We start from the raw sequence: 20,609 nt of genomic DNA, 5'->3' as shown, positions 1-20,609 counted from the left end.
CATAGGCTGATAGAATTTTGCCAAGACAACTCACTCTGCATAACAACCACTCTCTTCCAGCAACCTAAGAGACGGCTTTATACATGGACTTCCCCAGATGGACAACACCGAAATCAGATTGACTACATCCTTTGCAGCCAAAGGTGGCGGACATCTGTACAGTCGGTAAAAACAAGACCTGGAGCTGACTGTAGTTCCGATCACGAACTTCTTCTTGCACAATTTAGGATCAGACTAAAGAGATTAGGGAAGACCCACAGATCAGCTAGATATGAGCTCACTAATATTCCTAAGGAATATGCAGTGGAGGTGAAGAATAGATTTAAGGGACTGGACTTAGTAGATAGGGTCCCGGAAGAACTCTGGACAGAAGTTGGCAGCATTGTTCAGGAGGCGGCAACAAAATACATCCCAAAGAAAGAAAACCAAGAAGGCAAAATGGCTGTCTGCTGAGACACTAGAAGTAGCCCAAGAAAGAAGCAAAGCAAAAGGCAACAGTGATAGGGGGAGATATGCCCAATTAAATGCAAAATTCCAGAGGTTAGCCAGAAGAGATCAGGAATTATTTTTAAACAAGCAATGCGCGGAAGTGGAAGAAGACAATAGAATAGGAAGGACAAGAGACCTCTTCCAGAAAATTAGAAACATTGGAGGTAAATTCCAGGCCAAAATGGGTATGATCAAAAACAAAGATGGCAAGGACCTAACAGAAGAAGAAGAGATCAAGAAAAAGTGGCAAGAATATACGGAAGACCTGTATAGGAAGGATAACAATATTGGGGATAGCTTTGACGGTGTGGTCAGTGAGCTAGAGCCAGACATCCTGAAGAGTGAGGTTGAATGGGCCTTAAGAAGCATTGCTAATAACAAGGCAGCAGGAGACGACGGCATCCCAGCTGAACTGTTCAAAATCTTGCAAGATGATGCTGTCAAGGTAATGCATGCTATATGCCAGCAAATTTGGAAAACACAAGAATGGCCATCAGACTGGAAAAAATCAACTTATATCCCCATACCAAAAAAGGGAAACACTCAAGAATGTTCAAACTATCGAACAGTGGCACTCATTTCACATGCCAGTAAGGTAATGCTCAAGATCCTGCACGGTAGACTTCAGCAATTCATGGAGCGAGAATTGCCAGATGTACAAGCTGGGCTTAGAAAAGGCAGAGGAACTAGGGACCAAATTGCCAATATCCGCTGGATAATGGAAAAAGCCAGGGAGTTTCAGAAAAACATCTATTTCTGTTTTATTGACTATTCTAAAGCCTTTGACTCTGTGGACCATAACAAATTGTGGCAAGTTCTTAGTGGTATGGGGATACCAAGTCATCTTGTCTGCCTCCTGAAGAATCTGTATAACGACCAAGTAGCAACAGTAAGAACAGACCACGGAACAACGGACTGGTTTAAGATTGGGAAAGGAGTACGGCAGGACTGTATACTCTCACCCTACCTATTCAACTTGTACACAGAACACATCATGCGACATGCTGGCCTTGAGGAATCCAAGGCTGGAGTTAAAATCGCTGGAAGAAACATTAACAATCTCAGATATGCAGATGATACCACTTTGATGGCTGAAAGCGAAGAGGAACTGAGGAGCCTTATGATGAAGGTGAAAGAAGAAAGTGCAAAAGCTGGCTTGCAGCTAAACCTCAGAAAAACCAAGATTATGGCAACCAGCTTGATTGATAACTGGCAAATAGAGGGAGAAAATGTAGAAGCAGTGAAAGACTTTGTATTTCTAGGTGCAAAGATTACTGCAGATGCTGACTGCAGTCAGGAAATCAGAAGACGCTTAATCCTGGGGAGAAGAGCAATGACAAATCTCGATAAAATAGTAAGAGCAGAGACATCACACTGACAACAAAGGTCTGCATAGTTAAAGCAATGGTGTTCCCCGTAGTACCATATGGCTGCGAGAGCTGGACCATAAGGAAGGCTGAGAGAAGGAAGATAGATGCTTTTGAACTGTGGTGTTGGAGGAAAATGCTGAGAGTGCCTTGGACTGCAAGAAGATCAAACCAGTCCATCCTCCAGGAAATAAAGCCAGGCTGCTCACTGGAGAGAATGATATTCAAGGCAAAACTGAAATACTTTGGCCACATAATGAGAAGACAGGACACCCTGGAGAAGATGCTGATGCTGGAGAGAGTGGAAGGCAAAAGGAAGAGGGGCCGACCAAGGGCAAGATGGATGGATGATATTCTAGAGGTGACAGACTCGTCCCTGGGGGAGCTGGGGGTGTTGACGACCGACAGGAAGCTCTGGCGTGGGCTGGTCCATGAAGTCACGAAGAGTCGGAAGCAACTAAACGAATAAACAACAACATTCTGTACCACCTCATATTCAACAGTCTCTTTCCAGAATAAATGCTACTTGAAATCTGTCCAGTAACTTATGACAACTAACTTTACTCAATTCAATGAATCTTACTTCTGAGTAGATATGTATAGGATTGCATTGTCAATAGAAGAAGGCAAGCAGAGTCCTACTACATCAGGCCATAAGGCAGCCTAATCTTGCATTTTGTGTCACATGGCAGACAACTGGAACTCAACCCAAGCCTAGAATGGAGGGAACCCCTCTTCCACAGTTGCTTCCCAGTAACCAGCGTTTAAGGTATTTAAGCAATAATGCAGTCAACATTAGTAGTTATTGATAGCTCGATCCTCCATGCAACCGTCAATTCCCCCTTTAAAGCCATTCAAATTGCCTGCCACTTACCACAAGTGTTTGCAGTCAATTTCACAGCTCAGATCTGCACTGTAAATCTGAATCTCCTTGCATTTAGTTTTAGTAGACAACCTTCAGTTCTAACACTGTGACACAATGAGAAAAACATCGCTCTACAGATGTTACATACATCATGTGTGATTTCATATACCTGTATTATGTCTCCCTTTATTTCCAAGCTAAAACATCTCCACTGCTGCAGCCTTTTCTTGTAGGGAAGTGGTTCCATCTCCCTAATTTTTGGCTACCCTGTTTTCTTGCACCTTCTCCACCTCCGTAATACCACTCTTGAGGCATGGTGACCAGTAAGTAGACCATAATCCATAGGTTTACATAAGGGCATTATATAAGGGACATTAAGGGCAGTTCTATTTTCAATTCCATTCTTAATGGTTCCAAGCATGAAATAGGCCTTTTTTTACAATGCTGTAAAATAGGCCTTTTTTTACAATGCTTTTTTTACAACCCTTTCTTGGACAGTCATTGCCAGCTCAGAACCCTTTAACATCCAAGTGAACTTTGGATTTGTTTTGTGCCATCATGCATCATTTTACGGTGCCCTTCTGAAGTCTGTTCATCCAGCGGAGGGAGATAATTTTGGTGCTCTCCTTCAGCAAACAGGGCTACCTCACTCTTAGCTCTAACATCAAATCATTTATATAAGAGTTAAAAAGTACAAGTTATGACACTGATCCATGGGGGACCCCATTTTGCATATCTGATCAATGTGAAAATTTACTGTGTTTCCTGTTTTTTTCACCAGTTACCCAAAGTCCAACACAATCTCTGTCGGGTGATCCTTGGGTAGATATTTCTTGTTACTCTAAAAAAAAATCTAGAAGTCAGTGAGAAGAGTTCTCTTTGCAAAAGCTATTTGATTTCTTGTCAGCAAGATCAATTTTGGGGGGCGGGTTGCTTTTTTTCCTCTTTATTAATACTTCCAACCACTTTTGCAGAAGCAATGTTAAGCTTACTGGCCTACAGCTTCCTTTATTTTTCCTCAATCTCTTTTAAAATTTTGGGTCACACTTGCTGATGTTAAAGAGAAGTTGCATATTTGTGTGAAAAAATGGCACGTTTATATTTAAATTCTTTAAGAATTCTTCCAGGTCTGAACATTTATTTAATTTAGCTTGTCAATTTGATGTATATTTCTCTCTTGTTACCTCTATGTTCTTAGTTTGCCTCAAATGCCTCCTGAAAAAGCCTCCTTCAACATGGACATTTGTCCTATGTCCTCATTAGTGAAGATAGAAGCAAATAATTCATTTTTTGCTATTACGCTATCCTACTTTAACAGACCTTTAATGCATCCATGTTATCAAGGCTTCATACCATGCATGGCTATAAAACTCTTTCTCTCAACTCCCACTCACAAGCAGAAACAAGATTAGATAAGTATTTTTATTGCAGAGAATTAGGAAGCTATCTATACAAAGTTCTGTGTATAGGAACACAAACATGCTACACGCATGGATATAATATAAATATAAACATAAATATATATCAGCACCAAAGTTTACCTCTGGGCTGCTTTCTCCTTCCTTTTTGGTTGCAATTTTCCTGCAATTTGTGTCCCTTATAAAACAGTTCTCTCTAGTGTGAGTATTAGGGCCTTCCATCTCACCATCTTTAACCCTTATGTCTGGCCAGTTTTATTCCAAATGCATTTGAAGTTTTTTTTTTAATAGTTTGTCTTAATGTTCTTTGCCATGTGCTTCTCAAGGTTTTTTATTTTTATTTATTGCATCTTTTATTAACTAGCTAGCATAGTTTTGGGCAGAATTTATCTTCCTTTTTGTTCTAATGTGGGCAAAACTTTCACTTCCTGAAGGAAACTTTCTTAATTTTGATACCATCTCTGGCCCTGGTCAAAGATGGTATCTGATGTCCTTTTGAAATCTGTGATAACTTTCATAATAAAAACTATTAATTATTATTAATTAAATGTATATGCTGCCCAATTCCCAGTGACTCTAGGGGATCTGCAAATGGTTAAAAACATTTAAAAACATTTATAAACAAGTAACAATACAAGAAACACAAAATGAAGAAACAAAGATGGCAGAGAAAACAAATCCGGATGGGAACAAGGGAAAGGAAGAAAAGGGGCATCAATTTTCCTTACCAAAAGCCTGGGTGAGGAGCCACATCTTCAGGGCCCCTCAAAATCCCTGTAGGGTGGGGGCTGTTCGATTCTTGGGGGAACCTCATTCTAGAGGGCAGGGGCTGATCTGAGATGAATATCCTAGATATAATTCTATTGCTGGAGTTTTGAGTAATCTCTAAGCGTTGTGAAGACAACTGACCCTTGACTCGATCAATTTTTTTTATTAGTCTCCTTGTTTTTTTAACGTTTTCTGAATTCAAATATGATGTTGCTGCGTTATTTAGCAAACATCTATTTCTATGTCCATTAAAGGCTGTAGCATTATGATCACTGTCCTCATCTGATTCAGTAACTTTTAGGTCTTGGACAAGATTCTGGGCACTACTTAGTAATAAGGTCAGTGTTTCCTCTTGTTGGCTATTTTACAGCTGCTCCATAACACCATTATTTAGGGTATCTATAAATGTGCTGGGTTTTTTTCCCCCATGTCCAGAGCTTGCATTTTCCCAGTCCTTCTATCTTTCTCCTTGAGGATAGAAGCAACAAGTAGAAAACAACTGGACCTCAGTTTTGGAATGCTTTACTAATGCAACTTTTCTTTGCCTAATAAAGAACCATTTGTTGATTCTATGTTGAGCTACTGTATATCATAGAGTTCAGGTTTGTTAACATAACCATCCTTAAAATTACTATTCAGTCAGTCAGTTTCTTTCATCCTAATTACAGAGATATTGCTAGGACTGAATAGAATCATCGGCATCTACATAGGCCATTGGAAAGGCAGTATAAAGACATCACAGATAAATAAACATAAATAAGCTTACCTTACTCCTCTTATAGACTCAGCAGTGAAGTTCCATTCATGAATACCTTTCTGGAACAAGAAACAAACAAATATAACACATAATTGTTAAATGATATAAAATCTTTCACCCTGCAGCTCAAAAGTCTTGGCAGGTTATTTTCTCCTATTACACTTACCCTTTTATAAAATGCTTTAATAAAATTGCAGATGGCATTACATTCAAGTCAGGTTTGACTCCTGGTAATTTCATGTATACATCCATGCAATTTTCTTGGCAATAGTAGGAAATACCTTGTCCATTTATTTATTTGTTTGTTAAATGTATTTTTGATTGCTCAGTTATGTGCCATCAAGTCGTTTTAGACTCCTAGCAACCATATAGTTAGATAGATTAAATGTGTAGGGCTACCCAACTCAAACTGTGTGTTTATGGGCAGTGTACAAGAGAAAAATGAACAATAACCAAAAGAACCATATAACATTAAAACAAACCCAATGTATAAAATCTAAAGTAGCAACCAAACACAGTAATGAAAGTAACCAAAAGGGAACTCTATTTAAGTGCAAGCAAACATGTGGGTGCTGTCTTCTCCTGGGATATTTTTTGAATTTCCAGTCTAGCCAGAGAGCTCTGGCATTCCTTGATATTCTCCTGTCCATGTACTAACTAAGGCTGACCCTGCTTAGCTTCTAGACAAGGTCAGCCTTGTACTACCATCTGCTCAGGTTCACTGGATCTACAGAATAGTAATAAGATAAATTATCCTAGTAAGACTTCTTTGCTAACTTATGAAACTTCTGTCTTTTTTCTCATGGCTGAATCTTGAAAGCTTCTTTCTTTGCCCATTCCCATAGGATGCCTTTCAAAACAACACATTTCTCAATTATTTGTCCACATCTGCTTAGTCATCATGTAAGATTTCCATTTCAATTCTTGACAATTATGGAGGTGAAAATTATAGCTAAATAAAGGCATTACAGCATAAAAACACCTCAGACACATTTCAAATTAGTTAGTTCCCATAACAAGAAAAGCTCAGGACATTCCTATTTCTTTAAAAACAGATTTTTAAAAACAATTTAACAGTTGTTTAGTTATTACGTTCTCAAGCAGGGGAAATTAAATAGAAACAATTTTCCTGGTGACCCTGTCAAACTTTCAGTCCACCAGAGTAAACATTTTAAGAAAGCTGTCCAAGTCTGACATCTGTTCTTTGCTAAATAAGAAGAGAGGCAATAGGAAAACTATTTTAGTAGCCAGTGTGAGACCAAATACCAGGGCTAAGGCAGCACAGAGCAGTAGCAAGAACAATCCCAGATGCCACCTGGTATTGCAGCTATGGGTTGGAGCCAGGCTTATGTCACCAAAACAGTCCAGATGTTGTTCAGTGGCCAGGAAATCAGTAAAACTACCCAAGTCAAATAAATATTCAAACGGAGACTTCTAAGTCAATCATCAGAGTTCAGCAGAATTAGTATGTCAGCATGATCCAGAGGAAAGAGTAAACAACCCTCTATCCTCCAAGTATCCGTTCTACACTCATAAAATGAGAACAAAGATTATTACAAAAGTGACATGCAATTTATGAAGTCAGGCACATAGTTGAATTTCTTCCCTGTGATAATCTGAGGAATACATTAAACCAGTGTTTCTCAACCTTGGCTCCTTTAAGATGTGTGGACTTCAACTCCCAGAATTCCCCAGCCAGCATGGCTGGCTGGGGAATTCTGGAAGTTGAAGTCCACACATCTTAAAGTGGCCAAGGTTGAGAAACACTGCATTAGTCATATACCATTGACAGCCCACCAGCAGGTGAAGCAGATCCTCTTGTTTTCTGCAAGTTCCCTGTATCCCCCATATCTGCTCTAGGGGTTTAGATCTCCTTGAAGAGACAGAGGGGGAGGGGTGAGACCACAAGGGATGCAAAGTGGTTAAGAGAAAGGGCAACTTCCACTACAGGAATATAGTCCAGTAAACTATACATAGCAACCCCAAAAGCAGTAAAGCAGAGTGAAGCTCAGCTTCTAGAGCAGCCTTTCTCCACCTTTTGACCCTGGAGGAGCCCTTGAAATATTTTTCAGGCCTCGGGGAACCCCTGCACATTCAGGCTCAAATATAGGCCAGAAGTTACAAAATGAATGTTTTCGTTTCATGTGTAGGCCTGTATGTATGCATTAACAGTGTTCTTAAACTAAAAATAAAGAACAAAACTTACCTCTTTAATGTGAAGTTGCCCAACTTTGAAATAATTTTTTATATAAATTGTGATCTCCTAGGGAACCCCTAGTAACCTCTCGTGGAACCCTAGGTTTCCATGGAACCCTGACTGAGAAACCCTGCTCTAGAGGCTTCCTTGATCTTTATGACAGAAATTACCTTATGGCGTCTAGCATGACAGAGTGAAGTAGAAGTGCTTTTTCTACACTGCCTTGCCTTTATGCAAGTTTTTCCAAATGGGTTAAATTACTCTTATTCCCATGTTCAGGATATATTTGCTTTCCCCAAACAGGCATAATTACATGTGCAAAGCTTTTCCAAATTGATGTAATGTTTGTTGTGCTAACTAGGGATCAAAGCTGAGTGTACCCACGCTGGAATTCATGATTCTTCATTTTAACATAGTTTAACATAGATGTTAACTTTGCTCCAGGGTGAAGCAGGAAGATATCAAAAGCTACTGCCCAAGTTTTCCATAGATGGGTTAAAATAAAGTAAGGTTTTTATAAAATAAAAAGACTTCCTACAAAAAGCAGCTGGTGCTAGGAAATATTCTCCACTTATACTTTCCTCTCCCCACTTTGCTTCACTGCCTTGCCACTGTGGCCCTTGGGCTCTTAAATTTTTTTTAAAGTGCCCCTGATTTCTAAAGCTTGCCCACCCCTATTCTAGACTCAGCTCATGATCCTTGCTTCCCTAGTCAGAAAGCTATGTGATTCAGAGGTGGATAGGTTTAGCCTTCTTACCAGTTATTGCAATGATTATTTTGCTCAGTATAATAGGAATTGAAGAGTTTGGCATCTGTTTTCAAATAGCATACAGATGGTCCTCATTTAATGACTACTCGTTCACTGACTGAACTTATGATGGTGCTGAACAAGTGGTAGTTATGACAAGTACTAATACTCACATTGGTTGCAGCATCCCCGCAGTCACATGATAGACATTTGCGACCTTCTTTGTCGGCTTGCTACAAGGAAAGTCAACGGGGAAGCTGCCAGGAGGTCGCAAATGGTGACCACGTGAGATCCTCGCTTAACAACCTGTGGTGACTCGCTTAACGACAGCAACCGGAACTGCTGGAATTTCTGTTGCTAAGCTGTGTAGTCACATGACATCACGCTTGATGACCACATTGCTTAGCGATGGAAATTCTGGTCCCAACTGTCACTGTTAAGTAAGGGCTATCTGTATTCTATATTCTTTACTCTATATTTTTAGAAGGTTTTCAAAAATTAAACCTGTGTAAAGAAAAGGTAGATCAGTGGCAAAAGATCAAATTTAAAAATGGCCAAAATCTCATAAGACCACAAAATCTTGGTATTTTTATTATCTTACCCCCAAAATCTTTTTTGAGAATACCGAAATCGGGCAAGAACACCAAAATTCCGTAAGACTTGGCAGCAACATAACATTTTGCTATTAGTAAATTGTTCTAATCTTTTATTTAATTTTGGAGTTCTATATGTATAATGCATGAGTTCTGTATAATGGAATGGGAGGGCAAATAATTACCCCTGGGGATGGCTAGCGCCATGAAGTGATCCGGAGGGACCTACCACACTGAAGGTCTGATTAAGATCTCTTCGCCATGTAGATTTTATTATATTTATATTTTTATTGTATTTTTTAATTGTAATGGTTTTATATTTTAATCTTGTTTTATTGTAAGCCGCCCAGAGTCCCCCCGCTGGGGAGAGATGGGTGGTGAATAAATTTATTAAACTAACAAACAAACAATGCATGAGTTCTGGCACCCAAAGTTGCCATGTAGCAGACCACTGGTCTAAAGAAAAATCCCATGAAATGCATCAAAATTTCTATGTTTTCTATAATTTCTTTCTAGATTTCTTTCTATTAATGACAAAACACTTAATTCTTTACAGAAATGAAGGTATTTGCCCTTTTATATCTAAAGCATTTCAGCTTCTGTCTTCAGTTCTGGCCTGAATCGTGTATCATCCTTGCATGTATCATTCACTTTAATAATAGCATAAACCACTTTAATAATAGCATAAACATGAAACTGAAATCCTAATTCAGCAGTGAAGGTAAAGCCCTGTTACTCACACTCTTCATTGTAGTTCATTTGCAAAGACCTCTGGCATGAAATTACTTGGTAATGCAGCACTGTACGTGTTAGAATAACGTAGGTTTTCCAACTGTGTTGATGGAACTGTGCCATGAGCATGATTAGTAACTTTATGGAAAGAGTTTAATTCACAGTCAAGAAATACTTTCCATGTAAAAGGTTCCAATTTAATTCCTGGCTGGAAAAGCCTCTGTCTAAATCTTGGGGGAAATACTCAGCCACTACAGATTGCAAATTGGTGCATGCAGTGCTGAGTTAGATGAGCCAATAATCTAACTTGATATAACATAGCATCCTCTAACCCTAAAATGCTCTGTAGGGGCAATGCTATGCTTTTCTCTTTTTTTGGTACCTTCAAGTCAGTGTTGACTCCTGGCAAAGCCTGGACAAGTCCCTGCAGTTATCTTGGCAAGATTTTTGGAAACGCTTTGCCCTTGCCTCCTTCCTAGAGCTGAGAGAACATGACTGGCCCAAGGTCACCAGCTGGCTTCATGCCTCAGGTGGAACCAGAACTCCCAGTCTCCTGGTTTCTAGCCTGTTGCCTTAACAACTGCACCCAACTGGCTCTTCGTGCTATACTTAATATTATTTCCAAGCATCTATTACTTCCTCTTCCTTAGGTTTCTTCGATAATGTTCCATTATCTTTCCTCCCTCAAATACCAAATTCTTTGGAATTTAAACATTTCCCTTAGCCTCCTGCACTGTATCAGAGTGATCAACTGGTTACAAGATGCAGCTTAGAAAGAGGTGACCATACTTAGCTTTTCTTCTTAAAATGCAAGGAAGGCAGCTCACCTTATCATCAGGCATAACATGCCAAATAGAGACAGTCTTCTCTTCAGCCTCACTATTGATGGACAAGTATGAAGGTTGGTAGATTTTTGTAGGTTCTAGTATCAAAACCTTCAAGCAAAAACGACAAAAACTGTTAATAACTATTTTTCTCAAATTGTCTCAGTATTTAGATATTAAACTGGGGTAGGGTGGGGGGACAAATTGAACATTATAAGGCACTGTAGTAAGTGTTCTCTATATGGTTTTTAATTTTATTAGCTAAACCATTTACTGAAAGCCTGTTGCAGAGTCTCTTATATTTATGCACTAACAATAGCTAAAAAAATAATTGGTGAGGAAGTAGCATGCTAAAGTAAAGGTAAAGGTTTCCCTTGACATTAAGTCCAGTTGTGTCCGACTCTAGGGGGCGGTGCTCATCTCCGTTTCAAAGCCGAAGAGCCGGCGTTTGTCCGTAGACACTTCCGTGGTCATGACTAAACGGAACGCCGTTACCTGCCTGCCGAAGTGGTACCTATTAATCTACTCACATTTGCATGTTTTCGAACTGCTAGGTTGGCAGGAGCTGGGGCTAGCAACAGGAGCTCACCCCGTCACGCGGATTTGAACCGCCGACTTTCCGATCGGCAAGCTCAACAGCTCAGCGGTTTAACCTGCAGCACCACCGCGTCCCTTAGTAGCATGCTGCACACAGCAAAATCTGTAGTAAGAATCTAAACTCTTATTTTGTTATGTGCATGGAAGAGTTTAAATAAAAATGACATTATATTATAAGATGAATATTTTTTCTCTTCCAAATCAGGATCCTATTCTATCTCCTTTGTTACTAGAAACTTTTAAAAAAGTGTGTGTGTTCATATATTTCTCCATTTATTTAATACTGGTTTCTTTGTGGCTTCATTTGAAAAGGTTATTTTCCAGACCAACTCCCTGAATCAAAGTTATTGGGAGACACGTAGCTATTATTTTCCTAGTTTCAGTATACATTTGAATTCTGTACAGAAAGAGGCAATGAGGCTGCCAATTCCTTTTTCCTTTTCCAGGGAAGGAAAAACTAAAAGAAAAAGTGAAAATTGCTGGTTCAACAAATAAAAAGACTGGTGAGACATGAGGTGAAAATGCCACAGTTACCACTCTAAATAAATTATCAAGAGTGCAATGGCTTTGGTTTATCTGATGATAAATAGAGTAATTGTAGCCCAGTGAAAAAGAATAATTAGGACAAGAATAGAATGTTTGTTGCTTGGTTTTCTTCGATTCTGTGAGACTACACAAATGAAAGTCTTGTGGGGAAAATGGGATGAGAAAGGAAGAAGGAATTATTTCATATAGGGGAACAAGTACAGCAGGATGAAGCATGCATAAAAAATAATGAATAGCTGTAAAGAAAGTAGCAATCAGAAGATTGCAGCTTTCATAAAAGTAGACACTAGCTTGCATTCATTCCCTTTTAGGAAATAGTAGATACAAAGCAAGATTATGCTGTTCATTGCTTTGGTAAGTTCAGAGCACGCATTATGCTGAAGTAAAGAACCGTATACTGTATATATTTCCTTAAATTTAAGCAAGGATCTTTGAAGTGCCTGTAAATTCAGAATCCCCAACTAAAGCTAGTTAAGGGTCAGTGTTCAGTAGGGCTAAAACGACACTGTATGGAAAAGCAGTGTGATGGAGCTGGCCGTGAAAAAGGAAAGGTAAAGAGCAGTAAAGTACCTGATTGCCGAGTATGAGGTATGAAATCATGCAACTGGTGAATACACAAGCTGGAAACAGAACATTTGGTTCCAACCGAAATATTGGAATAATATTTAACTAAAGTATAGGTTTTGGCAATAGCTATAATTTATGGAATGAAAATGGTGGCATCAGCCAGGCCTATAATAAGTAAATGGATGAAAGATGACATCTGATTCTTCTTTTTTCTAAACATTTTCAAGGGAATAAACAAAACATCCCACTTCATTTGCACAATTAATCTGTTATAATTGTGCACAGACTGGAGAGAAGGAAATCCACAGAACATTTAATAAGGCAACTGTTAAAATTATAATTGAATTGAATAGGAAATGTTTCAACCTGTTGCCAAGAAAAAAAGATGCAATAGTCCAAATTATCTAACCGGCAAAATAGTTAGAATGACGGACTACAATTTAAGAAGCCCAGGTTCAAACCCCCATTTAGCAATGAAGTTCAAGTTGGCAATCATAATTTTTAGCCAAAGGTGTTGTGAGACTGAGAATAAAACTGTAAGAGAACCATGTTCTTTGCAGGAAAAGCAGGATGTCTGTATCGTAATAAAGATCAGTTTAATTCTGTATTATTTTTTATTGCCTTCCAGATTAAAACACTTTTCTTTTCAAATAATCATGTGGCAAGACAAACAGGAAATGAACAGTGTTTAAATTATACTTACAGGAAATCTAACGACAGAGACTTCTGTCTTGGTAGCCTCAACTAGAAAGTCCATCCAAAAGTCTACAAGTTCGTGTTTGCCTACTTGTTGATCTGGATTCAGTTTCTTAAAGTGCTGATATATCAAAATGGTCTCCACGATGGACTTGAGATACCTAGGATCAACCAGTAGAAAAGAAAGACAAGTTTGCAACATTTTATATTACTGCTTGTGATCTTTACCACATTCTTTTTCTACACAGACCAAAAAGTGCATCACAAAACTGATTGGCTGAGTAAATATGTACAGACCCCTCTTTTCCTTCCTGTACAGAGCCCTTCCTACTCCACGGTAAGTTTTTTAAAAAATAGCTTCCACTTTCCATGGTGCTTAGGACAATATATCACACTGTCTTGCATAGACTCCCTACTACTTTACAGACAGAAGGAAACATATTTTACTCCCATTCTGGAAATTAGTAAGTGCACTACTTCTCTTCTTTTTTTTTTATTCAAGAAAATACTTCTGTGTTAGCTGTTACTTGTAAGAACCGTTTACTGCCAGATAGACCAGTGAAGAATTCCAAGATCAAGCATGATTCTTTCTGTACATGCTCTTAATGATTTTAAAAAAATAACTTGTATTTATATCACAGAACACTTTGCAGCTATGCTGGTGTCTAACTGTTATTTCCATGGTATACAAAGAAACAATTAGGATATAAGTGACTTGCAAGAATCCTTTCAGCATTTGAACATGCATGCTGTATACTGTAGCTCAATTATAGCGTAGTAGTTAAATTCTGACATATAAAAAAATCTGGGGGGAGAAACATCTGAGCTTGGAGCAACACTGTCTATTAGACCATATCAGGTACTTTGCCAGATGGAACTGCAGTCTGGTTGTAATAAGAGAAACCTTTGTATTATTTCCAAATACCTTACTTTAATGCTGGGAGTATATGCCAAGAGTATATAATCCTAGCAGGGTCACCCAAGGTATGAAGGTCATTCCACCTGCCCAGCTAAAGCAAGCAGGCACCTTGTATATTGGGCAGCAGCAAGATGGGAAGATGCTGGCGGTAGATAATCACTTAATAACAATGTCAAAGGCATCATACGGTCTGGGAGAAGCTACTTGTGTGTTTACAAAAAAAAAATCATACACATAGACAGTGTAAAAGTGATTGATGATACAGGGCCGGATGATGGGCTCTTCAGGTTGAATGACACTCAACATACTATTAAGAAAGAACTAAGATGGTGCTTATGATGAAGCTAGATTACAGCTTTTGGAATATCTAATTGCTGATGATGTCATGCAGGAAAAGAAAATCAAAACTGCAAAGACAGAATTATAATGGGAATATGGAACATAAGAAGCATGAATGTGGGAAAGTTCAACACAGTAAAAGATGAAATGAACTACGCACTGACATTTTAGGCATCAATGAATTGAAATGGACTGGAATTGGACACTTTCAGTCAGAAGATCATACTGTTTACTACTCAGCACATGAAAAACAAAGAAAGCACAGCATTGCTTTCACAGTCAGGAAGGACTGTTCCAAGTTAAGCATGGACAATATTTGAGTACAATGCAATCAATAATCAAATGATATCAATCAGACTTCATGGACAACCCTTTAATATGACAATTATCCAAATTTAGTCTCCAACAACTGATGTAGAAGAGGAGGTTGATGAGTTTTATGTTCAGTTCAATTTGAAACTGACAGAACATACAAGCAAGATGTGCTGCTTGTGGCTGGAGACTGGAATGCCAAAGTTGGAAATATTAAGGAAGAAAAAGTTGGACAGTATGGCTTAAGAAACTGAGACGAAGCAGGACAGTGACTTACCAATTTCCGCCACTGCAGATCTCTTCATAGCTAACACTGTCTTCAAACAACCAGAATCAGGCCTGTATTCACAGACATGACCAAATGGAGTACACAGAAATCAAACTGACTATATTACTGCTAAAAGAGGTGGAGGAGCTCAGTTATAGCACCCAAGACCGCCAGGTGCTGACTGTGGAACAGATCATGAACTGCTCATATGCATGTTCCAAGTTAAGCCAAAGAAGAAAAAGAATTCCAACCAGTTTCCACAATATGATCTTGACCATATACCCACCATTTTGAAGGACAGTATCAGGAATCGTGTTAAAAGTCCTGAACCTAACTGATAGAAATTTGAAGAACTGTGGAATGAAATCAAAGAGTTTGTTAAGGATGAATGTGAAAAGAGACTGCCAATGACCAAGAAACAGAAGAAAGTAAACTGGAATGTCACAACAAACGATGGAAATTGTCAAAAAAGGAAATGAAGCAAAAGCCAAGAAAGACAAAGATCTGAGAAAGGAACATAACAAAGCATTTCAGTATGCTGTTACAAGAGACAAGAAGCAGTATTACAATAACATCTGCAGACACTGAAGATGGAAACAGACATGGAAAAACAAGGGAAGTCTTCCAAAAGATCTCCAAACTCAGGAGAAGGTTCCATTCTCCTATGCTAAAGGAGAGAAATGGATAAATAGCAACCAATTCCAAGGAGATCAAATAAAGATGGAAGGAGGATACTGAAATTCTGTATAGTAGAAATATCAATATCCAAGATACCTCAGAAGATATTCCCTATTTACAAGCAGATGAAGTTAAATTGGCACTCTGGTCATTACCAAGTTGGACAGCTATAGGAGTTAATGGAATATCTATAGAAATCTGGCAAGCGACAGAAGAAGAATCAGTAAAGGCTCTAACCAAGCTATGCCAGCAAATCTGGAGAATGACACAGTGGCCAACATATTGGAAGAGGTGAATCTGCAAAGCAGTAACAAAGAAAGGAGACTTAAAAGACTGTGCAAACTATTATACAATGTCCTTAATTTCACATGCTAGCAAAATAATGCTTAGGATCATCCAACACAGATTAGAGACTGACATGGAAAAGGAGATGCCAGATGTTCAAGCTGGCTTTAGAAGAGGCCAAGGAACATGAGTCAGAATTGCTGATGCATGCTGAATATTTGAAGAAGCCAAATTTACCCTTATTTATTCAACCTACAGGCAGCGTATATACTGAGGGAAGGAGTGGAAGATGACTATGGTTTTAAAATTGGAAGAGGAAACTTCAGTAACCTGAGCTATGCTGATGATACTAATCTATAGCTGAACTTACAAATGATCTGCAAACTCTAGTAATGAAAGTCAAGCAGCATAGCAGGCGAGACCTCTGGCGGCATGGGGTGAGGTACTATCAGTTGCTGATGATACCCAGCTTTAAATCTCCACCCCATGCCAACTAAGTGATGCTGTGGAGGTCTTGGTGTCTGTAGGCTGCGAGGGTTTGGACAGGGAACAACAGGCTTTAGCTCAACCCTAGCAAGACTGAATGACTTTGGCTTTTGGGGCCATCTGGTTCTGGAGTCTTTCCATCTCTTATCCTGGATGGGGTGGCACTACCCAAAACAGAACTTGTGTGCAATCTGGGGCTCCTCTTGGACTCACAACTCCTGTTCAAAGAACTAGATAACAGCCGTAGCCAAGAGGGCCTTTGCACAACTTTGTGTTGTGCACCAGTTGTGCCCATTCCTGAACCGGGAGGCTTTATTCATGGTTACTCATGCTTGGTCACCTCCCAAATGAAAAACTGTAATGTGCTCTACATGGGGCAGCTCTTGAAGATCATCTGGAAGCTACAGCTGGTGGAGAATACAACCACATGGGCAGTTACATGCACTCCCCATTCACCACATATTACACCTCTGCTCCATGAGCTGCATTGGCTGTCAGTATGCTTTCAGGTTCAATTCAAGGTGCTGGTGATGACCTATAAATCCCTACATGGCATGGGACCAGGTTATTTGAGGGACCACCTCTCCACAGTTACATCTACCTGTCCCATTAGGTCCAGCAGGAGTGGCGTGCTCCAAGCCCCATCTCCTGAAGAGTGTTATCTGGTGGGGCCCAGGAAGAGAGCCTTTTCTGTTGCAGTGCCTGCCCTTTGGACCACCATCCCCCAGAGATCAGATTGGGCCGAGCCTAGTGGCCTTTCATAAGGCTTTAAAGACAGGGGTTTGCCACTGGATTTGGGGATCTGGATGTGTAGTACAGCCTGTTCAGTGGTCTTGTTGAATGTTGTTGATTGTTTCTGAACCCTGGCTGCTAATTATTTTATACAGCTTTTTATACAATTTTAATATGATTTTTATCTGTTTTTTTATATTGTATTGTGTTTTGGGCTGTGTTTTTAACTGTTGTAAGCTACCCAAAGTTATGTACTTGAGATGGGTGGCTACATAAATTGAAGTAATAACTAATTAAATAAATAAATATTAAACAGCTGTTGATAAAATCAGGTTTGTTTCCAGAGACAAAGCTCTTAATGAGACTGAATACACAACACTGATGGATTTTTTCATGGCAGAAGAAATGTAAAAAAACCAAAACAACAATGATGGGAATTTATGAAAGAGTTACAAATGTATCCTTGAAAAATTCCATAAGCAAAAAAGCATCACTGATAGCACTGAGTATGTCTTTTGCATACATATATGGAAATATGCCTCATGAATTGATGCCTGAGTAAACACGAAAGGCTGTATGGATATGTAAAGGTGGAAGTAGAACATAAGATGATTCTGTAACACCTTATCTCTTCTCTGAATCTGGTTTCTATCTCTCCTCATCACAGTTTGAACTCAAATTGACGGAGGGAATTATGGTTGCCTAGCAACAACAATCCATTTTCTCATCTCGGTACCCAGCAAAATGTCTGACATACTTTCATGTTGAAAGGTAACTAAAGAACCATCATTCCAGACCCACTTACTACCTTGTTGCTTGGTGCCTTTTGAAAAGTAAATACCATGCAGAAATCTCTCACTGATCCAACAAACTGGCATTAAGTACAACATCAAACAGAGGCTACACACTGTAAAATAGCCACTTGGTTCAACTCTTCATTGCCCTCTTATTGATTAAAAACCAGAATTGTTATAAACTGATAAAAGAATTGGAATTGGACACAGAACCAGAACTATTCTAGCCTGAGAGGTCTGCTGAATATTGCACTATATTTACATGGGCTAACAGTTCATCTGTGGGCAGAAAAGTTTCTAAATAAGCATTATCCACTTACTACAAGAGGCATAAAGTAGGGTGGTCATATGTATAGAATTAAACTGGACAGTCCATTTTTTAAAAAAAGTTTGCCCTTTATCCATCTCTATTCTCTGGTGGACTCATCTTTGGTCTACCTCTTCTGTTGGCTTGGCTTCTATCCCCTATTCTGTAGAACTACCCTATCTGGGCTGCAAAAATCAGGATGACCATAAGATGACAGCAAGGAGAATTTTTAATGTCTTTTTGCTACTATCTAATGCTCAGGTTGGGCACAAATTCTGTTAAACTGGATTTAAGCAAGATTAATTTTCTTCTCTTCAAATTTCACAATTTGGATTCAGAATCAAAACTCAGTGCTTAATAAGGAAAAATAAACAGAAGGATAGCTGGACAACACACATTTTATGTACTGTGTACTTTCATCCTCAGGTGCCAATGTGGTGTACAAAACAGTTTATTTACCCAAAATTACCTACATCTTCACAACACAACTTTATCTGAAAACTAAACATACATTAATGGCATACGATTATATTGCTTACCATGCTGGTGTCTTCAATTTAAAAAGCTTTTCTGAGGCATTGATCACTCTTGTGTGATCATTTGCTAAGACACTGGCTCCCAGAAAAAAGCCTACTTCCCAGTAGCTTTGCAATTTCTCCAAGTTTCCCTTCTTCCCAAGCAGGCTGCTTATTTTAACTCCTGAAAAAAATAAAATTATGATTCAGCTATACTGGTGGGAGTTCTGGAACTGGAATCCCAACCCATCTAGAAACTTGCCAGGCTGAAGAATACAGCCGTAGACCTTCCAAACTTAATAGTATCAACCAAACCTAAGCAGAAGTTGTTACTCACTAAGGTACTGCAAATTTAGAAACTGAGCCACTGCCTAATTTCAGCATTTCATTGTTTTCATACATTTGTCTCCCTCTTCAGATCTGCACAAGTTTTATTAACCTCAGAGATAATGTCAAAAACAAAACAGTGAGGTTTAAAGGGACTCAGCATAACTGATAAATATGACAACATGTTGTCAACAGAAGTCACAAAATGTTGCTATGGAGCAACCTTCATTTCTTTCATGGAGGTTTCAGTGGGAGGTCTGTAAAATTGAAATGAGGTTTTACTGTTTCTTGGTAATTAAAAAATTGGCCTGCTACAGTCGCTTGTTCATAATGCCCTGCATTAACCCAACAGCCTTATGATGCTAAAAGAATGGATATTTTAAAGTCGGGAGCTATTACTATGGATTCTACATTTACAGCAAAATATACTTCTTATTGTTCAAAAAGAACATCCTTAAAGGGAAATAATGGCATGGAAGACTTCATTGGAACAAAACTGTTTTCCTTGGAAAATTAAGTTCAATCTAAAATTATTTAGTTAGCTAGAATAGACAGAGTTCATCAACTCTGTTCACAATTTATTCAATGATACCCCTGAGCTATTACAGGTCTGTGAGAGAAATTTAACCTAGAAAACTGAATTCACTCGAAGTGATCACTTGGTAAAAACAATCTGGTAGCCTAAAATGTATGCTCTTTCAATGGAAAATGTATCTGAAATGAAGAATGGCTAAGAAACAAGGATCTGTGACTTCAATCATGAGATTGCTTCCCATAAAACAGAACTTGGAAGAAATCCTGTCACTGAATTTGATTTGCTTGTGAATCAGTAAGCTATAATTACCAACTTTCCGTAGCTCAAAAGAGGTATCAAACTGATGCCCAGCAGCCAAGAGGAGGACTGCATAATTAATTCCTGACTGCAATGATGGTTCTGACTCAAATGCCTTCTTGAACCTAAAAGAGAAAACATTTCTTTAAAAAGTAACTCATTATGATGCAATTATATTTTGGGGACATTCTTAAATGATTACCACAACCTGTTAATACAACTCAACTAACTTATCCAAGCACAACATCCTCTGTTATATTCCATCTGGGTGGTATGGTTATTTTAGGAGCCCAACATATACACCATCCTCCTATCATTTCCTTCTTCTCTGTTTTTGCAATTATGAAAAATATATAGCTTGGCAACAGCTTTGTTGTTTTGCAGTGAGAACTAAAAATATATGTTTTCAACATTTAAGTTCTTTTTGACATTTATATTAGAAATATGATTTTAACCCACTCACTGTACACTACTATTAATGTTTAAATTAATTTAATTAGATTATTCCTATCGCATGGATCTACAGGAATAAATGTAGGAAGTTATGCAGTATTCTAGCTAAAAGAAAAGATTAGGCAAATTAGGCAAAAATACTCAAATTCATTGGCATGAATGTATTTTAATAGTAACAACCAACTTAAGCATATAAAA

The 20,609-nt window shown here is 38.6% G+C and overlaps 1 protein-coding gene across 2 annotated transcripts in view; it reads right to left on the bottom strand.

The window, feature by feature from the left end:
- Positions 1-20,609, bottom strand: part of MAP3K5 (mitogen-activated protein kinase kinase kinase 5) — a 109,167-nt gene that overhangs the window by 32,425 nt on the left and 56,133 nt on the right. The window contains exons 8-13 of one of the 2 annotated variants that reach the window (XM_063309546.1): positions 19,971-20,083; positions 18,824-18,983; positions 13,172-13,325; positions 10,762-10,869; positions 8,783-8,842; positions 5,674-5,723 (exon numbers count right to left, since the gene is read on the bottom strand). In XM_063309546.1, the coding sequence (XP_063165616.1) occupies positions 5,674-5,723; positions 8,783-8,842; positions 10,762-10,869; positions 13,172-13,325; positions 18,824-18,983; positions 19,971-20,083 (645 nt within the window). The remainder of the gene's footprint in view (positions 1-5,673; positions 5,724-8,782; positions 8,843-10,761; positions 10,870-13,171; positions 13,326-18,823; positions 18,984-19,970; positions 20,084-20,609) is intronic. The other variant, XM_063309553.1, reaches the window with a different exon arrangement.

This window comes from Candoia aspera, chromosome 1, assembly GCF_035149785.1.
Source record: "Candoia aspera isolate rCanAsp1 chromosome 1, rCanAsp1.hap2, whole genome shotgun sequence".
In the NCBI taxonomy this organism is placed as follows: domain Eukaryota; kingdom Metazoa; phylum Chordata; class Lepidosauria; order Squamata; family Boidae; genus Candoia; species Candoia aspera.
This window is presented reverse-complemented; position numbering and strand designations above follow the sequence as displayed.